The following is a 12522-nucleotide window of genomic DNA, read 5'->3' as shown; positions in this document are numbered from 1 at the left end:
CCTCACTTTGATTTACTCCGCTCAGACTGTTGCTTTCAGGACCGTGGACAGGGTCAGAGCCGCACTGTTGATCACAGCGTATAACCTCACAGCTCCCTTTCAGCCAGCAATACAATACTGGCCAATGTGTAACACAGGAGAGTGATACAGCTCTCAATAGATCCGACTACTATACAAACGCTAATTTAAATGACTATATGCAAGGTGGACTCACGGGTTACATTTTTCTTCCACCGTCAAAAAAATTGGACTTTCGCCACTAATCGCATCGTCGGATGTCACCCATCACCCGAATAGCACCGAGCGTTGGGGGTTGAGAAATCTCTTGCAGGACATGTTTTACAGCAGTAAAACGAGTAAACAGGAAATCTAGCGCTCTCTCTGGAGAAACTGCAGGCACATCCGGGTAGGGGCCCATCAAATAATGCATGGGAAGTGAATACTGATACTTTCCTTTACACAAGGAACAATAAGGGCAATGCCGGTCTGTGATGAGTAATTATTTTTTTGTATATGTACCAGCTGGATTTCGCTTAGCTACGCTCAGTCCACTGGCAGCGATGGTTCACCCAGAGGCGGTGAAGTGGATCCGATGTATCCAAAGCGTTTTACTGTATAGTAGCCGAATGGAAAAGCGGCATGCATTACGCCCGACCGCTCTAAACCCGATACCATGTTAGTCCGCATAGGGTGCGAGGTGATGACAGCTCCGTGCACACGGGTGAGCGGAGATTTAAAAAAACAAAAAAAAACACATTATCACCTACTTGTGTGCCCTTGACCGGGAGTCTGCTCAGATATCGGAAAAGTCAAAATGCTCCTACATTCCGGAACATGACACCAGCCTGCATAAGCGAGGAAACACAGCAAAAGCCATGTCATCGGTGGAATCTCCCGAAATACCCTCTGATCTCCGCTCTGTGTCCCCCCTACTCATCTCCTCCCATCCTGCAGCTGAGCATTCTTCACCCTCCACGGTCACAATGTCAAACGCAAAGCGCGGTATTCCAGTGAAAGCGAAGGAAATTGTACCTTCAACAACAGCAGGTCTGTCTCCCTATCCTCGCCCACCGTTCCTCGGATTTCCCCTGTCCGTGTCTGTCTGATCGCCGAGGGATGGAGGGCACAGGGCAGCAGATAGAGAGCGATCAGCATCCACTCCGCCTCCCACTCCAGTGCGCAGGCGCCGCATCTGACAGGTGATCACAATATATATCACGCACGGAAATTGAAATTAAAGGGGACAAGGCGATGTATTTCCCCGGAGTCACGTGTGATCTGCGTCGAAGACCTTAAGACTTAACCCTCCCCCCCGTGATATGTTCTACATTTTCTCAGCGACCGTTGACATATTTACTATCGTGAGTATAGAGGGGTAATGTGATTTTTGCCCTAAGTGTGCTGAGCCATGAGAGCGATAGATGTATTCAGTCAGCTTTGCATTCCATTTCACATGGCTATTTGTATTTTCTATGCAACATTGTTTCAAAGCACGCATAATCACATTTCTGTTTTATATATACACTGACAAATCTTACCTGATATAATCAAACAACAAATATTGTCAGACACTGATAGATCATATGTCCCCATCTACACCATCCATATGTCAACCATCCATGTCTTAATCAATAAATTACAGAACTATCATTAAAATTGCCTTTTCAAACTTCATTGTCTTTTCCGGTTTAGCGAACCTAATTTCTCCATCCACTTGCCGCCAGACCTGATACACCAGGCACAATATGTTGGATATAATCCACAAAGATTCCATTTTTGGACATCACTCAATACTTGTAAAGCAAAATGCAAAAGACAAATGCATCTTCGACGAGACGGCTTTCTTCAGTCCACAGCAATTTCACGAATGATGTTGGTTCCATTTTAGTTTGTAGAATACTTAATGGAGATGTACGTAACAGGAAGTGAACACCCACAGGCACACACTCTTCAGTCTGTGTAACCTGTCTCTTCTGTGCCGGCCTTCTTATTCTGGCATTACTCCCACAAGAGTTTTTCTACAAAGCAGATGTGATGTGAAGAGACAATCTGGGCAATCGTATCGTGTGCCACTGTCAACGTGATACAAAAAACAACTAGCCGGCTATCTTATTTTCTCCTTCCAGCTCCAGACCAGATGAATAGACATTCAGAGACTTTTGTCCAACCGTGAACTGATTATGATTCTTGATGATTACACAACTATAGAATTTAAATCTCTATCTATCTATCTATCTATCTATCTATCTATCTATCTATCTATCTATCTATCTATCTATCTATCTATCTATCTATCTATCTATCTATCTATCTATCTATCTATCTATCTATCTATCTATCTATCTATCTATCTATCTGTCGATCGAGAGCAAGAGGAACATTGCACCACAAAATAAGGAAAACAAATTCCCACATAGATCACCCTTCTGCCACAATGAAGATTATTCAACAGCAATGATAGGTCCCCAATTAAGAAAAGGATCTATCTATAATCCCCCCCCCCCCCACCCCTCGCACATGTACACACAACATACAGTAGATAAATTCCTATTCACTGTTCAGTATGTGATAAGCGTGAGAGAGAAGTGTGGGAAGGATGGAGAGCAAGTGGTATGTGGGCGTGTGGAAGAGTTACGTCATGTGTGATGTGTCAGAGGCAGAATCGATATGGTATCTCTGTGTAAAGCGCCAGATTTGGCTTCATTGCAGACACACACACATACACCCACACACACAAACCCACACAGGAAACATTCATCAGTATGTCCATCTGGGGAAATATGCTCTGGCTTTGCAGTGGGTTTGTACATGGTCCGGAAATCCTTCTCAGACTACTAATATCCCCCTCATCTTCACAATGTGGTACTTGGAAATGTTTTAGGTAGACATAATACATTATGATCCTCTTCCTCTTTTTGTGGAGTATCAAAATAGAACATATGTCCATTCAGGCCTAATGCCCTTACAGTATATGCCACTACTTATTATTAGGTGGGAGATGTAACTGAATGATTTTGTCTCATCCTTGGACCAACATATCCTGAGAGAAATACATAACTGCTGGTTCAAGAAACAGGCCCAGTAAACAAACCGCTGTTTGAAAATACAAGTTTTTCATTAATGTTTCTGATGTTGTTAAACAGTTTTCATCCTGCTCCACAAGTGAGTCGTGTTTGTCAGTCAACAGTATGATGTAAGACTGTGGGACAGCAGGCAATCAGATGCGGCACCATCGTGTTCTTTTCTTTTGATCTCTCCCCGCTTGTCAGTTTAAATGCAATAACTACAATCTCCTCTGTCGCCATTCCTTTCCCTCCCACGCACACTCTGATAACGCCAGAGTAGACTTAAATCCTGCGCTCACACAGCTGAAGCGTCATAGACTTTAACAGCATCACTCGTTCGTAGAGACGAACCCGAAAATGAATTGCATGCGCTCGAGTGTATTGAAGAGTGAAAAGAATTCAAGCTGCTCATTGGGAACAATTTGAAAAGGTTGAGTATTAAAACGTGTTTTACCTGCAGGTTTCTTTTATCTGGCTTTACCACATGTGTAGTGAGTCAATTCACATGAGGGACTGAGATTAAATTCCCATCAAAGGCCTTTTTAATATAGTTTTCTTCAATTCCTTTCCATCCAAGCAGATTCCCGAAGGAACCAGACAGGGATGATTAATCATCAGTCACTCTGCTTCCTTCTCTGTCGTGTGATTTAGTAGTCCTAATGGAGACACAAAGTCTCAATTTATTTACCAGAAGTTTGTAGTAATATATTTCTTTCCATGTTCACCATTTCATGATTTCCTCAGCTAAGGTATAACATTCACACATCTGCATTCACATCTGGAAGAGGAAGGCAAGCATTTGATATAAATAATGAATATTAATAATGAGTGTTACGAAAGAGTGTTGCTTATTTAATGGCAGGCCTTGATGATTGTGTAAAACCGTGTGTGCTTCCAGTTTACAATTAAATGAAGTACAAATGAACTCTTGTGTACACTGCATAGCTGAAATTGAAAGATGATCTCCATGAGAAGAAACCTAACCTGTTCAAGATTCAGGTATCTGGAGCCTATAGGGAGGTGGTACATCCTCCACAGGTCACCAGTCCATCACAGGGCCCATACAGACAGATGCATTCACACCAACAGGCCTTTTAGTACCGGTAGTTTAGTTTGTACCACACTGCAAGTCTTTTGACCCACGCAGGTTTGAATCCTGGAACTGCCTGCTAAGAGCCAAAAGTGAATAACCATCAGGCCACCCTTGCTGCCAAGGGACAAACCCAGAGTCCATTAATGCTAACTATAAATGGACTTATCCCTGAATACCATTTTCCAATACATTAATGTAGACATGAGTGCCTCTCGCATCTGACAGCAGGTGCTTATGTGGTTCTCTTCTCTGCATAATTGCCTTTCTGCCCACTCAGGCATGCACCAAATACAAAGACATCATATTTAGAGAGCATTTGTATTATTCTCTGCACGATCAAGCCCGTTCCTAGCCCTCACACACACACACACACACACACACACACACACACACACACACACACACACACACACACACACACACACACACACACACACACACACACACACACACACACACACTCACACTGAAACAAACAGAGCTCAGAAGCATTACTTATCTCTCTCTCATTTTAATTAAGCCGACACACTGCAGCATAATGCTGCCTAGCAGTTTTTAACTCCCTCAGCTGTAATTCTCATGGATGAGACTGCAACTTCCACAACAACAACAAGAACAGTCCCTCACAAATGCCAAAGTATTTTGGTTAAGAGATAGTTTGCAAAAAGAGACAAACCTCTGACGTTGACCTTTGAGGAAAGCAAAGCAGTTTTTCCCCGGCATGGTTATCTCTGGAGCAGAGCCCGAGCGGTGTGAAGCAGTAACCTGCATGGAGGTGTATTGCTGTCCTCTCTAGGTCTCTAAGTTGCTGTGTCTGGCACGATCACCATGTAATCTATACAGTAACCTGATCACACACACTTTGCCAGTGTCATTAAATTTACATATCTGCACCGAGGAAGGGAAAATATGCACTCATGACACTACTCTCTAGATGGAACCAAAAGACCGCTGGAATGCACCAAAACGACAAATTCAATTAAAGTTGACAGTTGATTTATTGTTTTTTTAAGTATGACATTTACGTCTAGTTATATTAATGAAAATGGTAATTATAATAATGATAATAACAATAATAAATTAAGTTATTTGAACACCTGGTTATTCATGGTCTTATTCAAGACAGTGTCTTACATTATAAACATGTAATTGACTGACTGATAACTTGATTGTGTTAGAATGGGCATGATACACAGGTGGTTACCGATCCTTGTAAGTCTGCTGTGTGTCACTAGGGAGCATGGTTTGTGCTTTGCCTTCTCTCTTCCTCGCTCCACATCATGCCAGAACACTGCACAAGTCTCTAAAGCCACCCAGGCTTTTTTTCATGACCAGTGACCATTGCCATCTGACGTACTAAAAATACTCTTAAAGGAACAGTGTCCACAGAGCATCAAGACACCGTTATCGCCACTTTCGCTATTCGTATCTCCCTTTTCTCACCAGCCCCTCCCTTGGCTGCTATGTCATGAGAGAATTATATCGATAACATAGTTCACGCCCCCAAATCCTACAAATCAGTGAGCAGGAAATCACTGCTGATCAGAGTCAGACTGGCAAAGGGGAGAGGAGTGGGAGGGAATGAAAATAAGAGTGAAAAAAAATACATCTGATCATGGAAATGTAAACACTAATTTGATAAATATCATAAAGATAAGGAGGAAAAAGTAATTTGCAGATGTTAGGGCAGAAATAAAGTAAGTAGAAAAGGAAGGAGGATGTAGCAGAGCTGTGGGTGCTTCAATGCTAATGTATGCCTTTATTAGAACTGGCAAAGGCCTGGAGTTAGACCTGTTTCTTGCATCAGACATATCTTGTTGTCACTATTAATCTCTAATATTAAAAGGCAATTGACATTGCACACATCTAAATATGTTCTCAGAAATGCTTCCCTTATAATGGCAGAGTGGACAAGCCTTTGAAATACACATTTCAGCCATGTGACTGAAAATGTATGCACCCTGCCACTGAATAGATAAAGCTTTAATTGTTGTTGGTATATCGTCCGAAATGTATTGCTGTTTGATAAACGGTGTTGTTTGCTGATCTGCAGGGAGATGGACATCAGCATGTTTGCAGAGGTGCTGTGATAAGGTCCAGACAGCAGGCTGTATATAATTGAAGAGGTGTAAAAGAAGATGGGGTTTTAGACTACAGCCTCCAGTGTACAGTGTCAGAGGCAGACCATGCTCTGTTAGCAGGCAGGTACTGTACCAAGGGAATTATGTTCCTTCCCAAGAAATCTAAAATGATTCAATAGCATTGTGTTTAAAGGTTTACAGGACTGCAGAAATGTTCAAATTTGCATTTATATTTCAGTGCAAGGTTTCTGAATCAATTTGTTTCGGTCTATTTAGCTTTTGCCGTACAAACCACACATACTTTACATTGCTGCTAACGCCTTTTTAATGTAAACTATAGTTTCAGATTTTTGATTTGTATTTATCAAGTTCAGGCTGATTTCCATTCATTTTACAACAATATAAAAAAACACCTTGCAAAGGCTTACAACCTGCTTTAGTCTATCAAAAATGAGCACCATGTTTGATTGCTTTGTTGTCAGAGATGTGTTACCCTCTTTATGTTAAAATATGTTTATGCATTTATGAGTGCACATCTATTTGGAAAAGTCTGTGTTGCAGTGACACATAATAAAAAACAACACAATTAAGCCTCAAAAAGGTTTATAATAAATGGTAGAAATGGTGTGATCCTCAAAGTGGGGAAATAGTGGCAAAGCTGAATATAAATGAATGAACAATTTCACTTATTATTGCTGTATTTCTAGGCATCCTTGTCTTGACTCTCTCTGTTCCTCTCTAGTCACTTGAAAAACACCGGTGACAAAGAGAAGCTGACCTTAGATGTGCATAAGTGTGTGTCCCCATGATTTCTAAGATGGAGATCATGGTGACTAAGAGGCATCACTTTCTGGTGTTCTTTTCACCGGCAGTTATGCAGTGTACTTACATCATCTTCATTGGTACCTTCTTGGCATGAGACTGGAACAGCAAAGAAACTGTACCACCTGGTGTGTGTGGGTGTGTGTGTGTGTGTGTGTGTGTGTGTGTGTGTGTGTGTGTGTGTGTGTGTGTGTGTGATTGTGTGTGTGTGTGTGTGTGATGGTGTGTGTGATTGAGTATGCACACTGTATTCAACCTGCCCAGGGAGAGGATCCATTCTCTCATCAAATATTCACCAGCAGCCACAGGCTCCCAGCTGCCTGCTGCTGTAATGCGCACACATTGCTGTGCTATTGGTTCCTGATGTATCCGCTGGAAAAAGTGCCTCATAAAATGTTTGAACAGTCCATTATGAGGATACTTTTTGAAGTGTATGCAGCTTGGCTTCAGGTGTAACTCCCATACAGCTACAACTGGATACAGGAAATGTCCTACTTGAATGCAAGCTGGTTGGTTTGCTAGAATGTGAGTTGAAAGTCCATTTCCTCTCAAAGACGTGCTCATGCGCTTCCAAAGTACAGCTGTTTGTATAATACCCCCTCCCCCCCCCATATGCATCTCATGTTTGTCTATCAAAGTGGTAGCAATGGCCAAGGTTGATGTATGAATAGTTTGATTGAAAGACCTGCGAGAAAAAGAATTCACGCCCATGTGTGCACTTACTCTGCTTCTGCCTATAGGGTGTCTTATCTATTCACAGTGTTGGTATGTATTCAGCACTGTGACACGAGACACCTCCATCTAATGCATTTATAAATGACAGTGAAAGGAGAAAAAAAATATGTTTGTGACTTGAAAACGATATGAGTCAAATGTGAACTTATAAATTATAAATGTCTAGAACTCCATTACCAAAAAATGGAAACTTGTGCTGAAGTGCAATGATGGAACAGATACAGGCTGCCTACAATTCTTATTGCGTGAAGAAGCAGAAATGTAAATTACATTAATGATGATAATCAATGATGCTTACTGTATGTTGCATAACATTGTACATGAACTACACAGACTACAGCCATGCAACAAACATCCTGTGGATTATCTTCTAAATTCGAGAATTAAGAATAAAGTATTTTAGATTATATAAATTATCATATATGATAATATTCCCTCAAAATGAATGAGTATGGTATTATGATACTGAACATTTGAGGATACTGTAAACTGTGACAGAAGATAAGCTAAACATCATAAATCACTTCAGATATGATAAAACAGCCCCACTAAAAGTGTCTTTATTTTAAATTCTAAGGTATTCTGTAATAGGCCACAGATAAAAATACACAGTATAGTACCTTAGTAGTAATATTTCATTGGGGTAACTAATTTCACAGTTGACTTGTTTCATGCTATCATGAAATGCCATCAGCTCAGACTGCTGCTGCAAATACAACAGGGTTGGTTGAGGGACAGTGTCAGACATGATTCGAAGCAACTCTCCGACACACTTTTTTACAATTTGCAAGGATATTATATGCAAATATGGATTATTTTTTTGTTCTGCATTGTTGAGGCATATTTTCAAAATTAAGATTACATTTTCTTTTGTACAGTAAAGGGTCCGTGCAGCAGGAATTGCGTGGCAAAAGCAAGGTAAAACTGGTGGTTAATCAGTGATGTATTACACATGAGACCAATCTAATTTAATCATTTACAAATGTACGACAAGACTCTTTGAAGAATGTGTCCAAAAAATGTCACTAAGGGTGACAAAATCTGCTTAATGCTTTAATTAGATCACTCATATAAATCCTTACTTTTACTGAGGGAGCAACATCTGTTGGCAACTAGCAGCCTTAAGCAGTGTCTCTCTCTTACTGCAGCTTTGAGTCAGGCGGCTGATTCATTCAAAATGTTGTCTTGAGCTTTGCTGTCCTCATCTCGTATCTCCTCTCTACAGTTGGAGATAACTATTCATTTCATCATCATCAAAATATCACAGTTGTTATCTGGTAATTTTTCATTTCCTATGATTTAGGATTTTAATATAAAATACACATTTCCATGTTGGTAGGCATATTGATTAGACGAGTGAAGCTGCTCAGGCAACACCCAACCACTCCAGCAGAAGGTTAAATGCTTACTTCACATATACTCACATCACATGCAAGGCTTTGAATCTTCAATACATACACTTGTTCAGTTCTACAAATCTTTTGGGATTATGGATATAGAGGAATTCCTGTCAGTACACTACCTGCCTGAGTGAACCGCTTCAAACTTTTATATGTCATGTGTCTAAATTCATAGTAAAGCTTTTGTAAATAATGCTACACTTTATGATTTATGTAGAGTCAATATGGTGTGTTGATTGACTGAACGTGCTATTTGTTGTTTAACAGCCTTGACCAGCTGTTGGGGCGGCCACTGTGCAGAGGTCAGAGTGATGTAATGAGAATGATGCAGGGATAAAGAGATGGATTAGAGGAGAGCGCAACCTCCACAGGGACGCAGATGTAGTGATTACACCCAGATTAATGACACAGCACATGCGTCACACACGTCATTCACACACATCCATCGTACGGGCATTTCCTTCACTGAACATTATGTACTTTAACGCGTGCAGACACAAAGACAAGCGGCCAAGTAGGCTGCTTACTTTTATATTTATACATTCTGCTGGAAAGGCATTCCAAAAAATAAAGACGCATGGCAATATGTTTCTTACTTGCATGAGAGGCAAAGCCCCAAGGTGTGGGGGAGCACAGAGATTCACATCACACATACACGCTCCTCTGTTTTCTGTTTTCACTGCTTTGCTCGCTTCTCGCTCTTTCACTGATTCACTTTGCCTTCTCTGCTTTACCAGCAGAAGAAAAAGGCCAGATGATCTACGTCTCCCATCTTTCTCACTCCCTCGGCTGTCCTCTCTGGGGTTTGTGAGCTGCGGGAAACATCACAGTATTATGGGTGGTAGGCATCTTTTATCCATATAAACTCCTACCAGGAATGACAGCAAGGCACATACACGCTTGTGGTCTCATGAATCATGTTGAATGAATGGATTGAATTTTTATTAGGCTGTATGTTATGCTTTTGGAAGCCACATGTGGGAGAAAAAAACAAAGATAATGGACACAAATAGACACATAAATAAAAAACTGCAAAATTACATTTTGTAGCGGTCAGTCCAACCTCTCCTAATGCTGGTTATTTATCGTTGCTACTAACGACAGAGGGCCAATTCTGTACCTCAGAGACAGCTGTGTCAGCAAGATAACACACAGTACATGTTGACACGCTGCTGGTGTAGTGTGGTCATGTCTATATTATTTCAGAATCCCTTTGTATTTTGTGTATTTTGTGTGTGTATGTCACAATATCTATTGGTAACACCTTAGTACACCATAATCTCTTTTGTCCTAACCTGATATGTAATCCAGGCTAATGCCTGTGCCTCTACTGATAGTAGCGTATCAGATCAATTGATGTTTAACATTCACTTTTTGCACCTGTTGAGAACATCTAAAGATAAAGAACAAAGGCTTGACACATAAACAAATATTAAATATTATTATAGAATTGGAGCAAATCCAACAAGGTGAATCTTCTGTAAATATTAAGAGCATGACGCTGCAATCAAAGTAAATCCAGAATATAAACATTTTTATTTATTTTATTTACAACAATTTATTTCTGAAACGCTTAAATACATAGTTTACAGGTCAGGATGAGAGTTCATTAATCAGAATCAGAATCAGAATCCGTTTATTGCCATTGCCATTAAGTGAATATGAAGCAAAAGGCATAAAAGCGAGAGATATGTTGCCATAGTGGAGAGCTTAAGATGTGTGAGGTTAGAAAGGGAGAGAGATTGTTCTGTTAATTTCTGTTGAGCTTTCATTCTTATATACACAGACATACCCATCAAGGCTTGTATATGAATGCAAACAAAATTCTCAAAAACACATACAATACACTGTACTTGTACATACTGACAGCATGTAGAGTGTTACTGGTTGTACAGGCTCGTTTACTGTTTGTCCTCCAATGTTCATTTTCATCTTCCTCATTCCCTCTGTGACATTTTCACTTGTAATAAAGCGTTCTGGGGCATTGGCTCCTGATAGAAACAGCACTGCGTGGGGACAACAAAGGCTGCAAGATAAAAGGAGTGGGTTCCAACAGAGGGAAAGGAAAAGCACTGTCATCTTTACACGGTGACAGAAACATGGAGAGCAGCCTGTTTATTGTAGTAGCCTTTGACCTTTTAATCCCTTTTGTAGATCAATGAATGGATTCAGAGCATTTCCTGAAATATATGATGTCTAGAAGAAATATGTGCAACTCCAGATTCATTTTAGTTTTTGCATCTGTTCCTCAATGGCATCTATCTGTGGGGTCAGAAGCTCCATCCAGCAGTGAAATGCCAGCTTCAGTCCCAGAAGAAAAGAAGTCTTTGAAGCAGAGGACCAGCCTCATACATTAGAGTGTGATTTAGTAGTGGCTACAGGGACCATTGGGTCCCTAGGGGCCACCAGAGTAACAGTTGAAACTTGACAGAGAGAGAGGGGGGGGGGGGGTGGCTTTGATGAGGAGGGGAGCTGAACTGGTACAGAGCCTGTTGCTATGGTAGCCATGTGGAATAAATCAGCAGCATGAATCCCATTCTCAAATGCCTTCAGCACCCCACCGACTCAGGTAGACCCAGACAGAATTTGAATGAGCATGATAACCTCGTGTGCAGCTCACCGTGAGTAAAAACACGATCACAAGGAGTCCTCACTGCTTGTTTGGATTTTGTCTTTCACCAGCAATTGTCACATTCTACAATATTAGGAAAAAAAGCAACTTCCTTAGTATCATGTTTACAGCACTTCCTCTATCAAATCAAAATATAGCATTAAATAATTCTGAAAATGTATGTTTTCATCTAAGTGACAACTGCACTCAGCTCTCTCTCTACCTTTTTCTTTCTGCTTCAGTGTGTGTGTGTGTGTGTGTCTGTGTGTGTGCGTGGATGTGGACTAAGTTTGCGTTGTCATTATTGATAGCTAACCCACAGAGGTGACACCAGGGAAGGATGGTCCATTTGTTTAATGGCAGGTATTTATACTGGGTATAGCAGATACAACATGTCCAAGTTAAGGCAAAGCTCTTAGTTGAAGAATATTCAAGGAGAATGATGAGTGATTATATTAAACCTTGAATGTTTCCACCCTATTATGAAAACAGGGAATACAACAAGGTCAAAACTCTGAAGTGACAAAATGAAGAGATAAATAAGGCACAATATGGAAAAAGAGGTGGTCTTCCAGACTGTTTTTTAGCAAAACCTCTACAATGCATTTTACTGTAACATCAGATTGTTTGATGTTTCTGTAATCTCAGGATTAACTAAATGTTCATGAGGCTGACTCATCAGTTTTGCTAATTGCAAGCTTGGATGGTCACTCTA

General features: G+C 40.6%; 1 protein-coding gene across 1 annotated transcript in view; it reads right to left on the bottom strand.

The window, feature by feature from the left end:
- Positions 1-4881, bottom strand: part of pclob (piccolo presynaptic cytomatrix protein b) — a gene marked incomplete at its 5' end in the record, with an annotated part of 54858 nt that extends 49977 nt beyond the window's left edge. The window contains 3 exons of the mRNA XM_079277904.1: positions 825-970; positions 1033-1192; positions 4835-4881. Of these exons, the coding sequence (XP_079134030.1) occupies positions 825-970; positions 1033-1192; positions 4835-4881 (353 nt within the window). The remainder of the gene's footprint in view (positions 1-824; positions 971-1032; positions 1193-4834) is intronic.
- Between the last annotated feature and the right edge of the window lie 7641 nt (positions 4882-12522).

The sequence above is a fragment of the Melanostigma gelatinosum genome, assembly GCF_949748355.1.
Source record: "Melanostigma gelatinosum genome assembly, chromosome: 1".
Classification (NCBI taxonomy): Eukaryota; Metazoa; Chordata; class Actinopteri; order Perciformes; family Zoarcidae; genus Melanostigma; species Melanostigma gelatinosum.
Note: the sequence above shows the minus strand (reverse complement) of the source record. Positions and strands in the feature narration are given on the sequence as shown.